Raw genomic sequence first — 19,890 nt, 5'->3', positions numbered from 1 at the left:
AACTACTAAAAGTATGTTGTACTTAATCTAATAACGTAAAGCCACCAAGATGGGTAGCAAATAATAATAAATTTTTAAAAAATCATTCAGCCAATATAACTCGATTACTTGTTTTAGGATTTGTCTGAAAATCTTGTGCACGGTTCTGTAGTGTTGTTCAGTACTGATTGTTGCCTCCCCCCCCCATACGAAGAACGGGTATTAAGCTAGTTCTAATATAAATATGCTCCTAAAATTTTGAAATTTGAGTTACTTTTTATTTTTAAAATTGAAGAACAGTAGTAAGTAATTTCAAATTTGAAATTTAAATTTATTTCAATATTGTGATTTATTTACAGTTCATATATTTTTCTTATATTTTCATTGGATACATCTATTATATAAAAAGTTTCAGAACTATTCATGCATTTTAGATTTCGAAAACTTAAAAATAATTCTTTCCCTAAGAATGATCCTTATAATATTGCATTGACAAAATTTCAATTAATACTATAAAAAAAAGAGCTTAGAATTAAAATTCTAAATTTATCATTTTATTAGTACCATTAATTCCATGGCCTTAATTTACCTTGATCTATTTCACTTCGAGACATAGTTTGTTTTGGATGTCGACAGAAATATTCTTCTTTTAAGCTATTAAATCATATCAAAATAGCAGGCGTCCCTGAATGGATAAATTAAGCCGGACGTAGACCAGCGAAAAACATTCGGCGAAAAGAGAAGCACTAAATTTAGCTTTTCTCTTGTTCAGTTAAAAAAGTTCAAAGATATTCACGGCGAGCTATTTTTAATGTGCACGTGTTTCTTGAAAGAGATGTTTTTCATCGAATGCAAACGAAGTATAATTCTAATTTTACAATTGTTTTCTCAATAGGAGTTTCTGTTTTAAAAGTAATTGCAGAACTGAAACAAAAGAGATATTCTGAATAAGTATCAAATGAGTTTTGACTGCCAAACTATCACGATTTCAAAACCTTTACAATTTATGTATAAATTGTTTCTAAACTCAAAATATTTATAAATAGGAAGAGGGCAAATAAATATTTTTTCCGCTTTCACAGTTTTCAAATCGTTAATATTCAAAACTTAATTTTGTATTAATTTCAGTAAAACGAGACATTAAATGCAAGACATTGATTTACATCAAAAAATAACATCGAAAGACCATAAATGTAATCGATAAATAACTTTTTTATTGTATCTCAATGACTCTATTAAAATATTTAGTTTTGTGTAAAGCGCTCTAATCAATTTTGTTAAGTAGCTTTTGCCATTTTCAAAAGACAATCCTGAAATACATTATGTATTTTTTAGAAACATTATATGCAAATTTGAAAAATGCATATAAAGCACTCAAATGGGCTCTGTTGCGATGAATTTACTACTTTCAAAAAACAACCCTGAAATATATCATACATTATGCAAAAACACAGCAAAAATCTCCATTGCGCACGCATAATGAGAAAAATATATAAATCTATGTTTTAATTATTTAAAAAAATCAAACTTCAAATATTTTATCTATATATATATATATATATATATATATATATATATTGGTAACTAACAAATCAAACGAGTGTCAGTACTGCAGTNNNCCAATATATATATATATATATATATATATATATATATAGATAAAATATTTGAAGTTTGATTTTTTTAAATAATTAAAACATAGATTTATATATTTTTCTCATTATGCGTGCGCAATGGAGATTTTTGCTGTGTTTTTACATAATGTATGATATATTTCAGGGTTGTAATAAATAATCCCTATAATATAAATAATCCCTAAAAACTGAAGCGATAAGATATTACTTGATAATAAACTTCATTAGCTTTTAAAACATACAAGCTGGAAACAAAACTCGACAAGTTTCAAGCTCTCAAAAATGAGCTCATATTTTTAAGCGCTTGAAACATGTCTGTTCTTGTTTCCAACTTGTAAATTTTTTAACAGAATAAAGTTTTTTTTTAATCAAGTAATAATAAAGCCTTTTTTTGAAAATCTTGATGGACTGCAGTAAAATTGCACAATGCAACAATAGAGCAAATAAGTGTTTTTGTAATAAAAGTGTTCCCAGTAAATCTCTTCATTTTAATCTACTGAATAAATAATAATGAACAAAAATAAATAATTCGATTTATTGTAAATGAAGTAAAGTTTTGTACAAAAGTAATACATCTAAATAAAGCTCTTTTGTGCGCGTAACTTTTTCAAGTTCTTACTCAAAGAGAACAAACATCTAATGCATCCATGCATATAAACAACTAATCAATAAAATATGCAAGCAAATATTGTTGCATTTAACAATATAATTCTTTGAAAATGCATCCCTCTCTATAACTGAGTTCTTCTTTTTGATACAATTGCCTCAATCACACAGTAAAATCGTAGAACTTATTAGTTCACCCTCCCAGTATGTGTTTCATCTCTCATACTATGGTAAAGACCCACAGATCTATCCTGGCAAAGAAATGAAAAGCCTTTCCTTTCGGGTAATAAATCCATTATATCCGTGACATTCGAAACCTGGAAATCCGGTTTCGGACAACCTTCTCGGTCCGGCAATCCCTCATCACTTATCCAAACTGTGGCAGCACAATTAGCACGAATTCCTCCTTTGATATCAGTGTTCAAATTATCACCCACCATAACGCATTCAAGAGATGAAGAGTCCAGTATTCTGAAACGTAAAAGAAAAAAGTTATCGGTAATTATAAAAGATAGAAAGATCTGCATGCTTGCATATAAACATCGTTTCCAACTCCGATTAAAGTTTTCTTTAAAAAAGAAAAAAAGAAGCAATTAAAGTTAACTTGAATCTCGATATCTTTGAGCTGCGGTGGCTCAGGGATTCGAGCATTCGTCTCCCGATAAGATGCATCAGGTTGGAAAGCCAGTGGTGGCTGGTAGATACGAATCCTGTTCCCGGCTCGCATGGACCACTGTGCTAACGTAAAATATTCTCAGTGGTAGATGGATCATGGATTAGAATCCTCATACCGTCAGGCTAATCATGAAAGGTTTTCGTGATTTTCCTCTCATGTAACAAAAATGCCGGTTAGTTCCATCAGAAAGTAATTTCTCCTAATATTTGATCTAAGAAGATCCCTTGTTTTCTTGGTTGGGTTAAAAAATTCCAAGATTACGGAGTTGAATATTGATAGTCGTAAGCTCAGAATTCGGTCGGTTGCTCAAAGTCAACCGGCAAAACCCCACTGTTGCTGCAATACGTACCAATGTTGCTGCAATAAAATAAAATCAAAATATCGCGAATCTTTGGTACCAAAAAGAAATTGTCCCCATTTAGAAATTGCTTCCCTCTTACTTGGCGAAACGTTTAATGATAAAAACCATTAAACAAATCTGTTGGTTAGTGAAATTTACAGAATGTGTAAATGACAAATTGAATCTATATATATGTTAAAGGGGTTATATTGATGTTGTTAAACGGGGAATATGTTAAACCATAATTCTGGGATTAGACCTGAATGGTATTAGACAGTCTGCATTTTATATGAACTTTTCTTAAGATATACATTAGTTAACATTCAAACCATAATGCCAAAGGCCTGTTTATCTTCAACGTGATAATATAGTAGAAACAAACTTCAATGATACTTCTGATAGAGATTCACTACATGCAAAATGCAGTAATTTCTTTATTTGAAATATTTTAAAGTTTTGCATAGCTTAAAATTGTTATCTTAACTGCTTTAAAAATTTACGTTATTTGAAAATTTTATCTTTACTAATTTTAAAGTTTTTTTGTTAATTAAAATCCTTATATATTTGAGAGTTTTTAGTTTTTTAGAATTGATATCTTAACTTACACATTTTCGTTATTTAAATAGTTATTTTAACCTGGTTTAAAATTTTTCGTTATTTTAAATCGTTACTTTAAACAATTAAAAAAAATTTGTACTTAAACATTTTATGCATCTTTTATTGTTATGAAATTTTTTCACTAAAATATACTTATTCCTCATAAAAAAATAATGGCTTTTGACAAACGCATATTGATTATTGCCTTTAACATTAAGTTCTGAGGAATGAATAAATTGACTGTAGGCAAAATGTAATTCTATGTGTCAATAATATTGATATAGGACAAGCACTGATAATAACGCTTTCAGTAAGAAATAATGGTATTTATCAAATATGTCAGACATGCACTTAAATTACTATGAGAAAACTGTCATTGTTGATATTCATTAAATTTGATATGTATCTACAGTAACATTTACATGATTATAATTTCAGAAAATCCTATAAAATTCTTCCTCTTACAAAAATAAATTTTGTAAAAAAAATACCATTTTGGTGAATCTTACTGGCATTGCAAGTTTTTTGAAAAATAATTTTGTTGTATTTACACATTATTTTAAAAAAAGTTCACCCGGTTAAGTCAATAGTTTTTACACATAATATTATATAATATGCTACAGTTCTCTTATAAAAATGGCCTTTATATGAAAATTATATAAGCAGACGTAAACTGATGCAATTCAAATTATGCGCTTTAAAAAGTTTTAAGGTAGCCACAGTAGCATGAAAATTTGCTTCAACCTTAATACGGGGCCAAGTTTAACCCTATTATCGTGCAAAATGAATCCCTTTGAACTTGAACACATGGTGCAATACAGTTCAACTTAAACGAAGACATTGTTCAATGCTACATTATATTAAGATTTTAGCAACTTTACACCATTTTATGTTTAAAGTCACACTAATGGTTCAGCGCTTATCTAACCAAATACAAACATAGGATTCTATGTTGAAGCAATTTTCTGAGGATAAGATGGAAAAAAAATGACGTTAGTAGAACATATTTGTTTTGAAGGATTTTTTTCTTTGAATAACGTATATCCTATATATTTTAGTCGCAAAAAGGCGGATTCTGCAGTGGACTGATAGTAAAGACACGGTTTGCAGTGGACCTCCGAAGTCGATCATCACTGGCTGTGGTTAGTAAGCTGGTGGGTGAACCCTTTGATCTGCGCACACAGAGACCGAGAGAGCACGGTATCGATCCTAGTTAAACTGTTGTACCGTAAAATGTTCGACTTCGTGCGCAGATCGTCTATCTACCTAAGCGGAGAAGCCATCCCCTCTGCAGAGGATCAAAATTCTGATGACATGTCTTCGGATTATCCTCGGGAATGTTTCCCAGACCGTCGCCAATTGCCTATTGGGCAGCTCTAGTGTGACGTAAATAAAACATATACCTACCACAAAAAGGGGATAGATTCTTCTGTTATTGTGGGTGTATTTTGCAAGACCATGACACAAACAATGCATGTTTCAAAAAACCAAAATTGATAAATGAGATTGTACTAATTATACACAAAATAAAAATGCAAAATTTTTTATATTTATTTCGTTATTTATGTAAGTGCCTGGCTATGAATATTACCTGAAAGCGTCTTCGAAAATGGCAACACCTGGTTTGGAATGTTTCACATCTCCACTCACCACAATAGCATCAAAAAATATAGAACCATTAACTTTTCTAATCTTTTCCCATTGACTTGAAGATGGACCGTTTGTAATTAATCCTAATTTGTAATGTTTTCTCAGTTCAACAAGCATGTTCTGCAAAGCCAGGTCAAATTTCAAGTGGATTGTCCTGGATTCTTTCCACATAGAGTAAGCAATCGATGCCTTGGTCGAAAGTCCTGGTCCCAAAGCTTGCTTCCATAATAGTACCCTCCAAGCATCAACATCACCATCTTCATTATTGGGATCGTGAGGTTGTTCACGAATTAGGTTATAAAACTTATCAACGACTTCACGAGCTGTTGAACGGCGTATTCCACAATTCTGAAGGTATTGTGAAACCTACAACCATAGAAAAATATTTTATTAATTAATATATATATTTTTTATTTTTTTCAGTAAAAAAATATTTAAATATTATTTATTACTCATAGTTATTCTAAAGTTTTTTTTCTCTATATAAATTAAAAACTCGTAGGCACCGGTGTCTTGGATGTTACGCTATACGTTACATTTTCTTTTGCTGTGCAAAAACTATTAGACTTAGAAACTTACAATTGTGAAGGTATGTAGGAAAATGTGCAAGAAATCGGATGGAACACAAACAAACATTCGATTTACGCTGTTATACAAACAAACATTCGATTTATATTTTGAAAATTATTAACTGCTTAAAACTTATTGTAAAAATTACCATGCATGCCGATCTTTAAACAGCAGAAAATAAGTTACAGAGTAGAAATTCGATGGAGCCACTCTTATTTGCTGACATACCGCGAGTCTTTCGAAATTCCAATTTTTTCGAAAGTTCTTGGAATTTTGCATGCTTGTTTTTCAAAAAAATTTCTCATTTTTTCCTTTTTTTTTGTCTCGAATATTGACGATTCACCTATTGTTATACCAAATTTTATTTTTATCACTCGAGATCTTAATTTATATTAAAATAGTTCTTGATGATGTAAAAAATAACAGAAGGTGATAGATTAGCTATTGCTATATATAAACCGGAACATTTATAGTGAAATTTAAAAACTTAGACAAAGAAAATGAAATATGCAAGAAAGATTAAACTTATGCTGTACTATTTGAACTCTTAGAAGTCTCGCTATCGAGTAAAAATGCTTCCCACTCTTTTCTTTGTATTTAGGTATCCGACTAGTTTCGACAACTAAATTTTTAATAGTTAATATGAGATTTTAAAATAGCTAGTTTATCCGCTTTATTATGTGTAAAAACTTATAAAACTAGCAAACAAAAATTATCATTATCATTATTCTCTTTTTTTCTGGCCACTTTTAGGTAAAAGTAAGGCTTTTTTTTTGCATGTACGCTAAGCATTGCAAGAAAATTTCTATAATGTAAAGCAATAAAACCTTTGAAGACTTTATTTAGATAGCTATCAACTATGTTTTGAACTATTATCTTAAAAGCAAGTACTTATACTACTGAGTTAGGAATCAATGTAAAGCAAATTGTTATAAATTTCCGCATATGTGTTTGCGAAAAAACATGCAGGAAAATGAAATTCTACTTTTTTCTTTTAGGTTGTAGTTCAAAACATGTATGCTAAAATCATAAACACTCATGATAAATTGTAGACAATTACTTTAAAAACATCCTATATCGTATTTAAGGTGGTGGAAAATCTGATTTTATGATAAACGCATTTTAAGATTTAAATCATCAGTCTATCACTGTTATCACCTTTCACAAAAACTGCTATAAGCTTGTAAATAATTAGAGTACAAACAAAAGTAAAGTATTTTTAGAAAGTTAAGAATACAGGAATTCTAAATTTATTGTAAACTGAATTTCAGAAATTTTGCCCAAAATAATGTTTTTGCACTAGTCAGAAACCTCAAGTCACACAATCTGTATTCCTTTGGGCTTTTTTTTATAGCACAGATTATCGTTTTTTGTTGCTGCTGTTGCTCTCGTCAGCCATTAAGACAGAGGGGGTGCTATTGCTCGTGTTTTCCATTTATAGTCAAGAACTGACTATACATGGCGCAGCTATCTATATTGCCTATTTCTATATTGCATCTATTGTCATCTATATTGCCACACCCATTTATTGGGCGGACCCATTCATCCACAGATCGTAATTTTGACAGAACCAGAGGACTATCAATCTCGAATTCAGTACCCCCAGAGGTTTAGAATTTTTTTTAATGGAAACATGGAGGACTTTGTGACTCGACAGATTTAGCGTGAACCAGTTACCATTTACCACACGGCGATGGATTCAAGCTCCCATTTTCACAAACGTGGGTCTTATGCCCTGTCAACCGTGCTGTCCCAACCCTGATTATTTTTTAAACGTAATCGTTAATTTTGCTACGACGAAATGTTCTCATATAAAACAAAAACAATTGAAATTTTTTTTCTTACAAATTGTTCTTTGTTTTAGTAAACACTTGCTCAAGCTGTTTCGGGATCATAAGAGAGTCAAACAGACAAGCGCATTCACACAAACTCCCCCTTTTATCATTTTGGATCTCCATTGTTTCTTAAACAAAAATTGCAACTTTGTCCTCCATTTCTAACAATGAGTATTTTCAGAAAAAGTGTTATTTTTCGACAAAAAAGTATTGAGATGAAATATTAAGATAAAAGTTATGAAACTTAGTTCTTAAAGAAGTGTAAATAAAATTTTTTATAAAAGCTGAAACTAAGAATTAGGCACGATTTCGCTTCATGGAAATTATGAACACCATTTCGTTTCTATTGGTCTGTTACTGTATTATAATCCCAATATAGTTTCTATTATTCAATTAAAATACATGAATACATGAATAAAATACTTGAACTGAAAAAGTATGTAATTTGTTTTCACAATAATAAAAAAAATATCTAAATGAAACTTCAGTATTTTTATTTCAGATAGTAGATTCTTTAATAGTAGATACTGTTTGGAGTGACACATATAAGTTAAATGTTGATGGTTCCGGTATTTAGGACTCAAATGGGCACACATTACAAGAATATCCTCATTATATTTCAAGCAAATATTTCACGTAAGGATAGATTAGGGAGCTTTTAGAAATCAAACAGTACTTTGTATCTCATTCATTTCAAAGAGCATCCTTTTCTGGTTAATTTGAATAATTTCAAGAAATCTTAGAAAAATCTTTTATACATATTAGAAGATATTGTTGAAAAATTTACACTATAAAAGGATATTTTATAAAATTGAGCAAAAACGTAAGAAAATGACTCCGATTAAAAATGTTAGTGCGAATGCTATATATGTCATGATGTATCACCGCTACTCCTGCTGTATAAGCTCTCCTTGGACTGGGGCGTACAACTATGGTGGTTAAAATATCCTAATACGAATCTGGAGATCTTTTATTCTCCAGATATACATGAATGGCAATGCATACAAAATTACTGAAAATGCCCATTTAACTACAGAGATGGACCACTTAATGTCAATATCCATAATCTAATCTTTTTCATCTGGAAAATGCTTTCAACATTTCAGTTAATAGAATGTCGTGACAAAATCCACCCTTTAAATGCAACCAAAAAACTTGAAACGTTTTTCAGAAAGAAAAAAAAAACTAGTTTTGTTAATCATTTGTCAATTTTATTTATTTGATCATAGTTTAACCCTTTGACACAGAAATCTCTAAAAGATATTTTATACTTTTTTTTTTATTATTTTGTCTCATTTTAAGCCAAAATAGGAGAAAAATATTACATTTAAAATTTTAATAATTTATAATTATGAAAAACCGCATGAAACACAGCATAAAACACCGGTTTCTTTTCTGCGTTAACAGTAAAATATTTCAAACACGGCCCTTTCCAAACAATAATTTTTCAAATTTGCACTTATTTACAGTTATTTATATTTTAAAGAAACAGTTATTCATGATTGAAATTTCTTTAATTTACGAAATAAATTATTGATAAATTTTAGAATATAAATTACTAAATATTTTTTCCAAACTATTTTTTTTTTTTTTTTGCATTTTCCTTTTAGAATATACATAATTCCGCTAATCCGACAGGTATTTTGTAACTATTCAACAGTTTTTTTATAACTAAAAATATCAAAATATATTTTTACTTGTAATTATAGAAACAAAAATATATAAGGGACACTGGTGTCCTATCTGCGAGTAAGGGTTAAATTGTTTACCTTTTATATAAAAAACTAAAGTAGATGAAATGACGTACGGAGAGGTTTCCTTATTTCTGCAGGAGGTTTTGAATTTTTTATACCCTTATCATGATTATTTTCATAATAAAATTTACTTAATTAAGAAACAATTATTATTAGATCTAGTATTATTTGATGTATAATTTTAAGTAATAAAGGCAAAACATGATGAATTGATTTACAAATTTATTTACAAAATAAAATTTGTGCGAGGTTATAAATTTTTTCGAGCTCTATAGTCGGTAATCCATCTTCATAAATAATTTCAAACTTAAAAAATAGGTATAGTCTCAATTAGAGTGAATAATTCATTTTTTCAATTTTTTTTTTCAATTCATTTTAAATTCAAAACTACGGCAAGCAAATTTTTATCTTATTCCCTTGACCTACACCTGAACTGTTATGTTGAATTATTATTACAAGAGTGGGATTATTATTTTTATTTTAATATTATTTCTTAAAATTTAAATTTGCTTATTATTGAAATAGAATAGATGGCAAGACAAATGCATTTTTAGTAATTTCGCAATAAAGATTTAAAATGTACCAAAATCTGCATAATTATGCATCATAAACTAAGATTTCAAATAAACATGTATATCAGGAAATGGCATTTACCGCAGTAAAGATGGCAGTTTAACCTTTAGGAACTTGTTTAACTTTCAACCTATTTCCGCCCTTTATTCCTGTGATTTTCAATGACACCCATCTTGTTTCTTCAAATCAGTCGAAGCTAAACATATGTAATTTTTCTTTGTTTTGCCTAACAACAAATACATCGTGTGTGTTTTTTTCTTCATTTTCTTGTACATAATGAGCTTTTAAAATAATAATATAAATCTAAATAGTACTTATTTATTGCCAATTAGTGAAAAAGTAATTTCAACTGAGAAAAATTATTTTATAAATTACCGGAATATTGAATTTTCTATGTTTCTGGATCTACCGGAACAACAAAAGCTGGGTAATTTCTACCAAAGCGCTTTTGTAATGATTTCAGTAAAATTAACAATAAAATGGTGAATATAGATAATTTGTATGATTATGTTATGAATAAAACAGAGTGCATGAAATCAAAACCTATTTTTAAAAATCTTGAAAAATAAAAATCCATTTTATAAAGCTGCTTGCCATGCCCTTTATTTAACTTTTTTTAGTTCGTAAAACATACATGTTTATTGTCTCCATATGCTCATTGGAAGTGAAAATCAATATTAAGTGCACATTGAGAATTAAAAGTATGATCAAAACTATCAGAATATGGTAAGACTTATCGTGTTTCTGGCTCAATGGGAACACCAAAAAATCTCTGTAATATTTATTGAAGCTCTTTGGAAAAGACTTTTTGTAAAATTAACAATAAAATATGGTTTTGTAAAATGTGACATTATTTGATAAATGTGGTAAAATTTGGTAATTTCATCATGGTACCTTAGAGCATTGCATAAAAGCCATTTATTCAGTTAAATTTTCTTTTCAATTCTGTAATTTTCACTAAATGTGCGTTACAAAGAAATATAATTTGGCATGTCATGTAAACCGTTACCATACCGTATGACACTATATCATATGATAGCATATGGACGGAAATATTACCAAATTAATGGTTTAAATACCGTATATTTTAATTATTTTAGCAGAATTATGTTCTTCTTTTTTTCTTTCTGAAATAATTAGTCAATTTTACAGGGATATTTTATTTTTATCATCGTGCTGTTTAATTATATTTTTATCTAACATCACGCTACACCGTCACTTCGTGTACATCGAAATTTAATTAAAGTAACAAAATCAATTTCTCCATTTTTATACGGAATACTCAATTTTTTTTTCGTTAATAACTCCAGAACTAAGGAAGAGTAAAAAAAATATATTCACATATCCTTATGCTACAAATTGCGTGTTTATTGCAAAAATTATTGAGATTGGCGAATGATACTTCGGGTAATTTCTACTTTATTTATTATATATTTTTCGGGTAATTTAATTTTCGGGTCGAACTACGTAAGGCATTTTCTAAGAATATTTCTCCTATAAGAGTAAACTTTATTAGTAATGAGTGGCTAGATTAGATGCTAATATTATTCTGTGGTTTTTCGCATGTTAAACATCAAATGATGGAAGTTAAAATTTGGTTCATCTGTCAAATAATATCAACAGCTTGGACTAAAGAATAAGAGCTAGGACTAGGACTACTTAATAAAAAAATAATAAAATTGATGGTTCGAAAAAAAGGAGCAATCTTTATTCTACGGTACATACACCGAAGAGCCGTTACATTACGACCATCCTCCATCTATAACAATGGGCTCGCCCAGGAACAATGCTTTCATGGGGCACATTAGGACCCATAATCCTCATAGAACAATCCCTGACGTCTGTAAGCTACTTGAACATAGTTGCAGACCAGGTTCACCCATTCATGGCAACAGTTTTTCCTGCTGGGGATGGTGTTTACCAACAGGATAATGCACCATGTCATAAGTATCGAATCGTCATGGATTGGTTCGAGGAACATTCCAGTGACTTTCAAGTCATGTCTTAGCCCCCAAATTCACCTGACTTTAATCCAATGGAGCATTTGTGGTCCTATTTGGAAAACCAAATTCGTACTGCCACGCTACCCCCTCGCAATGTGAGGGAATTGTAGGACCAGTCGGTGAGATCTTGGTACCATATACCTCAGACTACCTATCAGCACCTTGTGGAATCAATGCCACAGCGGGTGCCAGCAGTTCTGAGGGCTAAAGGTGGTCCTACATGTTATTAGCAGGGTGGTCATAAAGTAATGGCTCTTCGGTGTAGAAACATTTTCAGATAGAGGTGGTGTAATATTATGCGTAATAAATCCGCTGGAGTTATCATTGCAAGTTGAGGTAAAACACGATTCTACAGTAAAGAAACGATTGCGCGTGCAAGACTGTGGATTTGCTTTCAAGGTTAAATTTTAATCTTGCGCAACTTATCATCAGGAGTGTTTACTGAGAATTGGATCATCAGGATGGGGGATGGTGTTTTCCCACAAACTGCTTATGAAATCTAAAAAGAATATATATATTTCTGTCATGATGAAATTCGATTACTATTGTGTTCAAAATAGTTTGATTAACATAATTGCTTTAAAAAGTACTTTTTTCATGCAAAGAATTGTATCTTTATGTTTTCTTTGTTGGGGTGCAATTTCTGAATTCGAGTCTTAATATAGGGTTCGATTTATTGATAGATTCTCTGCATATTTTGTAATTATTGAAATTTAATTTTATTCGTTTAGGAAATTTATGGCAGCAGTTCGCTTATTGAATAAATTGAAGAGAGCATAATAATATGTATATATTTTTAACAACATAATTAAATCAATAAAAAATTATTTTCAAATAAAAATGATAAAGTCAAAAAAACATTTCTTTTTAAATATAAGAATCTGTATACAATTTGTTTAATTTTTATTTAATTTGCAATTAATAATGTGCTAAATTATTTTGCTGTTAACAATTTACAAAACTCGACATAAATTAATAGATGAAAAAAAATTTTCACAAATAAAATACCAAGTCGAAAAAATATGCTTTCTTCTAGAAATTAAAAATCCTCATGTAATTTAATTTATTTTAATTCGATTTGTAATTAATAATGTGTTAAAAGGAGTCATTATGAAAAATTTACAAATATCGACTTAGTAAATCGTTAAAGAATGATTTTCAAATATATATACATATGTATAAAGATAAAGACAAAATAAAATATTTTTTGATAATCTTTGTATTTGATAAGCAATAAGAAACAAAATTTCTTTTTATTTCACAACTGAAATAATCAAGGATTAGAAAATAAAAATTAAACACCTAATGACGTATAATAAAACTTATGACGATGAGTTACTATCTAATCTACGTACTAAGGCGAAAGTTCTGGAAATGAGAAATCGCTGATAAGAAAAGATAATAGATTCTTACAGCTTAAATGAAAGGCGTGTTTTTCGAATTAAAAAACGTCACTTAGTTTTGTTTTCGTATATATTAAGTTCGATTGCGTCAACCTATAGATCTTGAACGATTGCAAAAACTAAACGAAAATTTTCAAACTTGTCAGTTTGCATTAATTAAGAAAAGCATCATTCAAGAAAGTCAATATTTCATAAATAAGGAAGTTATTCGAAAGAAAATGACTTTTTTCAGGAAAAAGCAACTTGCAGATTGATGGGAAAACTTATTCACTCTTCAAGTTAAGTATTTTTTTCTCATGAAAAAAAGAACTTTAACATGTTAATGGGGTAAAAAGCTGTAAAAATATCAAAAATTTAACTTCTTATAAATGCTTTTATAAATATGACTAATTTTAAACAAATAAAAAAAACTCATTTTATGTCAGTCACAGTTACCAAAAAGTAGCGCATATTGGGTTGTTTCTGAAACAGTTGTGTTGAGCAGGAATAGGTCTGTTTGATGTAGTAAAAAAAAGAAATATTAATTTAAAGAAGAGTGCAACATGCTGCTTATATCATTGTATTCCACAATTTGTGTTTAAAATAGTGCCTGCAAGCGAAATATCTTTTATTTACTATCTGAAAACTAAACTTTCATTCACCCACAGCAAATAAGCCTTCTTATAATTTCTTATGATTTTATATATGATTTTGAAAGGTATCATACGTATGGCGAAATATGTTTTTGTTTGCTTCAATTGCTATATGTAGTAGGAAACCATATGTTTTTTAAATTTATATATCTCAGATAGCAAACCAAACAAATACTTAGGAATGAAAACATATATATATATATATATATATATATATGAGAAAATACTTTCTCAAATTGTATTAAATCAATACTTTGTAATTTCTACAAATTAATAAAAATTAAGTTTAATATATTTTTTATTAAAAATATTAATGTATATTATTAATAATAATTATAATTATCCAACTGAGAGCTATTAAATTTCAATTGAAATTTTTCTAACATATCATTTGTTATACTGCTATATGAATTATTTCTTTTTACATTCGCACACAAGAGAAAAAAAGAACGCCAAGGAAAAATTCCAAGAATTATTTATGCGAATGACTTCAGCTGCAATTGTCAAATAAAAGAAATTTATAATGTCAAATACTTGAGCGCAAAAAAATAAGTTATTAATGTATGCTTCAGAGATGATGTAGCTTTTTATTTCCTCTTTAGTGTATGTTTGTACGATGTGTATTAGTACATACCATTGTGAAAGTCAGAATTGCGAAATGATTAAGTATCGTGAGGAGAAATATATAATATAATAAAATTTTAAATATCTTTAGAGCATTTTAATTATGACCTTGCATTTATTAATATTATTTCATCAAGGTACAGTCTCTATAGTTCTCTAGCTCTTCCTTGTCTTTTTTAAAATTTATTTCTAATAAAAACTTGTTTTTCAAAAAATTCAAATTATTTTTTTAAAATATTTTTAGGAATAATATGTAGGCTATTTTTTTATTTATATGAAGCTATTATATATTATTAAGCATGCATTTGCAAATAAAAAAATTTCGATAAACTTATTAGAAAATATGAAATAAATAATAAAAAAAAACAGAGGGAAGGTTAAGCTTAAAAACAATTCTAAGTTTTTTGAAAATTATCTGAAAGCAAGGTTTTTTACAATAATATTTGAATATTGAGGAAAAAAGGTATGATCAAAACTACCAGAATATTGTAAAATTTACCGTGTTTCTGACTTTAAGGGAAGACCAATAATAGCTCGGTGATTGTTACCGAAGCGCTTTGGTAAGGCTTTCGGTAAAATTAACCATAAAATATAACTTTATAATGTGAGATAAATTTTGTTAAATGTAAAAAAAATTAATAATTTTATCATGATACCTTGGAGTATGGCATAAAAAATCATTTATTCGGTAAAATTCACTTTCTGTTACGTATTTTTTACTAAATGTGAGGTTCCCAGAAATTCCGGTTAACCGTTACAGTATGAATTGAAAAATACAAAAGGAATGGCTCAAATGCCTTACATTTTGGTTTAATTAACCAAAATTTGAGTTTCCTTTCACCAGTTTCATTAACACACTGTACGGTAATTTTAAAAGAAATTATTTTCTCCGTGAAAGAGTAATATTTGGATGTAGCATTTATTTAGAGATATTGATAAATAATTTAATTTATGTGAATAGTTTTTTAGTTGTCCAGTATACTGATGAGACGCATTTAGAAGTAGGGGTCAGCCGTACCCTGTTTGCTATCACTTGCTAACTCCCGGAACATATGTCACAGTTTTTTTCGAGTTGCTTTGCGATCCGTGCAAGTGCTCTAAATACTGAAATATGGCAGTCTATTATTCTAGTTTAATAAGAATTTTTCTAGAACATAGTCCAAACTGTCTGGAAGTTCGACAGCTAATTGTTGAAGCAAAAGATTGTAAACTAGTACATAAGTAACAGAAATAAGTTATTCACACAATAGTTATCACGATTGAAACAATCGATGAAAACAAAGATCAACTTTTATATTTGCAGAAATAAGAAACTAACAATATTTAAAATATTTAAAACAAAAGAATAATAGTAATAAATAACTCCCGCAATCGTTATACTAATCAATCAATATTTATATTTTATGCGTAAAATATTTAACTTGTCAAGTAAAATATTACAATTCTATTTGTCTTCGTTTTTTAAAATGAATTTTAATCAAGAAAACTTATTTAAAAATATTTTTTTTTTAAAAAATGTAATATTTTTACATAAATTAATATTTATTCTTTCCGGATAAGTACTTTACAGGAATATGGAATTTCTTCTAGATAACAGTATAATACAAGTAAACAATCTTATTGCGTACTTAGGAATTGTCGTGTTTTAAACAAATACGTTCTTAAATGTCTCTCTGTCGAAAAAATTCGAAGCTTTGACTTTATTAGTACCTCAAAACCCTTCAAATGAAATTTTAAATTTTTAAAATCATTCATTTTGCTTGAATGCCACATATTAGAAATTATGGCACATTTGCTTAACTTGTATCACAGGAGAACTTTCACTGTACCTTATATGCTATTCATTCCAAAATAAATAAATAATAAAAGAATATCTCTGATAAATAATTAATAAATAATTACATTATAATTACATTAGAGATCATACACAGAGGGATCATATAATAAAAAAACATTAGAAATCATGCACTGAGAAAAAAAGTATGGTCAAAACTACCAGATATGGTTAAATGGCAATCTTGTCTCTGACTCTGTGGGAACAACATAAAACTCGGAAATTTTAAGCAAAGCGCTATGGTAAATTTCCCAATAAAATATACTTTATTAATATGTGTTAAAATTTGGTAAATGTGGTGAAACTCGGTATTTTTATCATGATAGCTTAGAGCCGTGTTTTCCAATCGACTGCGGAACCCTAAATGAGCGCCATTCTTTTGATGGAACCCCCTGATTTAATGAACACATTTCATTAGTAATTGTGGACATATTGATTAATTAATGACTGTTAGATACTTTAAAAATATGTAATGATTTAAATTTCATTAATTAATTCAATTATTAATTAAGGTTGTTGTTGTCATAGGTCATTAAGGTAAGGGGTGCGATTGTTCTTGTTTTCTAGTTTATTAATAAATTAATTAATCATTAATTAAATTATTTGAAATTAAATTACTATTATTAATTAATTATTAGTTAAATTATTTAAAATTAAATTATTATTTTTTATTAATTATTATTTAAATTATTTAAAATTAAATTATTAATTAATTATTAATTAAATTTAAATTATTATTATTGATTAAGAATTTATTAAAATATTTAGTGAAAAAATGAAGTATGAAATTTTTTTATCATATCGTTCTTTCAATATTAATAATAAAATGGGATTTTATGATAAGCAGTTGAATTGATAGGTCAGGAGTGATATTTAATCAAGTTAATAATGGTTTCTATTAAAGTAAAAACGAAAAGGGAGGAAAACAAACTTTGAGAAGCGTTTTGTACTTCTTCACTGTCGAATTTGGTTATTTTTATTCGATGCGAAATGCTACTAAATTTTCTCGTAAATGCATATTTTTCATTAATTGTTCATTCATTGTTATTACAAAAAATATTGTTTTGAAATTCATTTCTTCACAAGCATTTCATTAAAATAATTCAATAAAACTAAAGGAATTATTAAATAAACAATGAATTATTAATTGAACAAGAATTTATTAATAGGTTCCGAAAACCCTATCTGGTAAGAAAAAACTTCTAACTTTCGGAAACCCTTTTACCATTTTACGGCACCCTAGGGTTTTACGTAACACAATTTGGGAACTGCTGCCTTAGAGCATTGCATGAAAAATATTTTTTTGGTTAAATTTACTCTTCAGTTTTGTAATTTTTACTAAATGTGTGGTAATAAGAACAATAACGGGGAAAACCAGAATTTGCTATAAATCACTGCCATATGAACGGAAAAATTAACAAATTAATGGTTTAAATACCTCATATTTTGGTTTCATTAACCAGAATTACATATTTTTTTTAATCTTATGAATGCCATTATTATACATTTCGGTAATTTTACCAGAATTTCTCTCTCATTGGGGAGATAATATTATAATGAATGATAAGATTTACCAGATTGCTTTGCCTTTCTAGAAGATTTCTTTTATTTATTTACCATATAAACTTGTTTTAAAGTAGAATTTATTTACTGTGTTTTATATAAATGCTACATGAGTTCTTGTGTTTAGGATATTTTTTTATTAATGTTAACAAAAAATATATTTTGAAAGAAAATTAACATAAAATTAACAATCATTTAAATAATTAAAAATTATGAATCGAGTAAAAACAATTTTAATGGAAAAGAATAATTTTTTTTCTCAAAAATGTTAATATTATATAGTTTGGTAATTTTACCAGATTTTTTTTTTCTCTTCGTAAAGATTAGATTGCCATGAAAGATAACAATTACCAGATTACATTGCCTTTTTAAGAGATTTCTTTTATTTATTTATCATATAAACTTGTTTTAAAGTTGCAGATTTTAAATGTTATTAGCATACAGTTCGGTAATCTTGGCAGAATTTTTTTTTCTCTTTGTAGATATAATATTATCATGAAAGATAATATTTACCAGATTGCGTTACCTTTTTTTCGAGATTTCTCGTACTTATTTATCATATAAACTTATTTTAAAGTTGCATTTCTTTACTGCATTTTATATACATGTTAAATGTGCTTCTTGCGTTTAGGACATTTCTTTTGATTATTCTTAGAAAAAATGATACTTTGAAAGAAAACTAAGATAAAATTGAAAATTATTTAATTAATTAAAAATTACAAACCAAGTAAAAACAATTTAAACGGAAATATCATACATTTTAAGCGTTCATAAATATAACTAAATATTAAAAAATAAGAAAGGTAATTTTTTAAGCTCAAAAGATCCAAGGGTCCTCTTAAACTGAAATAAGTTTTAAAAATGAGTGAATTTATGAATATTAAATAAAAGTAAATGAATACATAGGCAGTCATACCTGTTGGCAAGCTAAGCGATCTGCACCTTTCGTATTTATTAAAGTGTTATCTAAATCAAAAAGAATGGTAGTAACATTTTGAAACTTGTTTAGACCCATTTTTTTTGACCCGTAACCACGCTAATTGAAAACGGTTTTAAGTCTGACGGTTGAATTATCACGCAGTCGCAGATCTCAACTAAATTTCAGAGTGATTTCGTCACAGACGGCAAGTTTATCTTAGGAAAGAGGTTTTTATGACGTCATGTTAAACATCACTGCACCTGAAACGTCAAGGAGGAAAAGGTTTAAGTCCTCCTAAATTCGGATATCTTCACCCCCCCCTTCTCTCCCTTCTTCTAATCTTAATCAAAATTATAAGTTTCTTTTAATCCGCTTTAATAAAATACTGCACTTTAAGACCAAGTCACCAATTAGAATATTAATGGATATTTAATCAATGGTTAAAATCAGTCAATCATAAAATTTTTTGATTACGTTACAAAATTTAAGTATTTCACAATGTACTGCAATACCGTGAAAATGAAAGCAAAATAAGATAGCGATAATGTTATTATAAGATGATGCAAAAAGTTGTATGGTTAAATCATATTTCTGTTTAGTGCCGGATGTTATCAGAATTTCAATATCGCAATGCAATCTCTGTAAATATCAATATTTTACAATACAAATTATCTCGATATTGCAATTTAATTAGTTTG

The 19,890-nt window shown here is 28.3% G+C and overlaps 1 protein-coding gene across 1 annotated transcript; it reads right to left on the bottom strand.

Annotated features, from left to right (window-relative positions):
* Positions 1–2,134: 2,134 nt before the first annotated feature.
* Positions 2,135–19,376, bottom strand: LOC107455633 (N-acylneuraminate-9-phosphatase). The gene is made up of 3 exons (XM_016073267.3): positions 19,190–19,376; positions 5,424–5,848; positions 2,135–2,690 (listed from the first exon to the last, which is right to left on the bottom strand). Exons 1-3 carry the CDS (start codon positions 19,286–19,288, stop codon positions 2,408–2,410), a joined length of 807 nt encoding a protein of 268 aa, XP_015928753.1. The 5' UTR covers positions 19,289–19,376; the 3' UTR covers positions 2,135–2,407.
* Positions 19,377–19,890: the final 514 nt, after the last annotated feature.

Source organism: Parasteatoda tepidariorum, chromosome 7 (assembly GCF_043381705.1).
Source record: "Parasteatoda tepidariorum isolate YZ-2023 chromosome 7, CAS_Ptep_4.0, whole genome shotgun sequence".
Lineage (NCBI taxonomy): Eukaryota > Metazoa > Arthropoda > Arachnida > Araneae > Theridiidae > Parasteatoda > Parasteatoda tepidariorum.
The sequence above is the reverse complement of the archived record's forward strand: the minus strand, read 5'-3'. Positions and strand labels throughout refer to the sequence as shown.

Bases quoted from the DNA above. Each gene is read 5' to 3' on its own strand.
- LOC107455633 (XM_016073267.3), bottom strand. From the start codon at position 19,288: ATGGGTCTAAACAAGTTTCAAAATGTTACTACCATTCTTTTTGATTTA. The intron at 5,849-19,189 runs GTATGACTGCCT...CTATGGTTGTAG, and splicing joins ATCGCTTAGCTTGCCAACAG to GTTTCACAATACCTTCAGAA. The intron at 2,691-5,423 runs GTAATATTCATA...TTTACGTTTCAG, and splicing joins ATTTTCGAAGACGCTTTCAG to AATACTGGACTCTTCATCTC.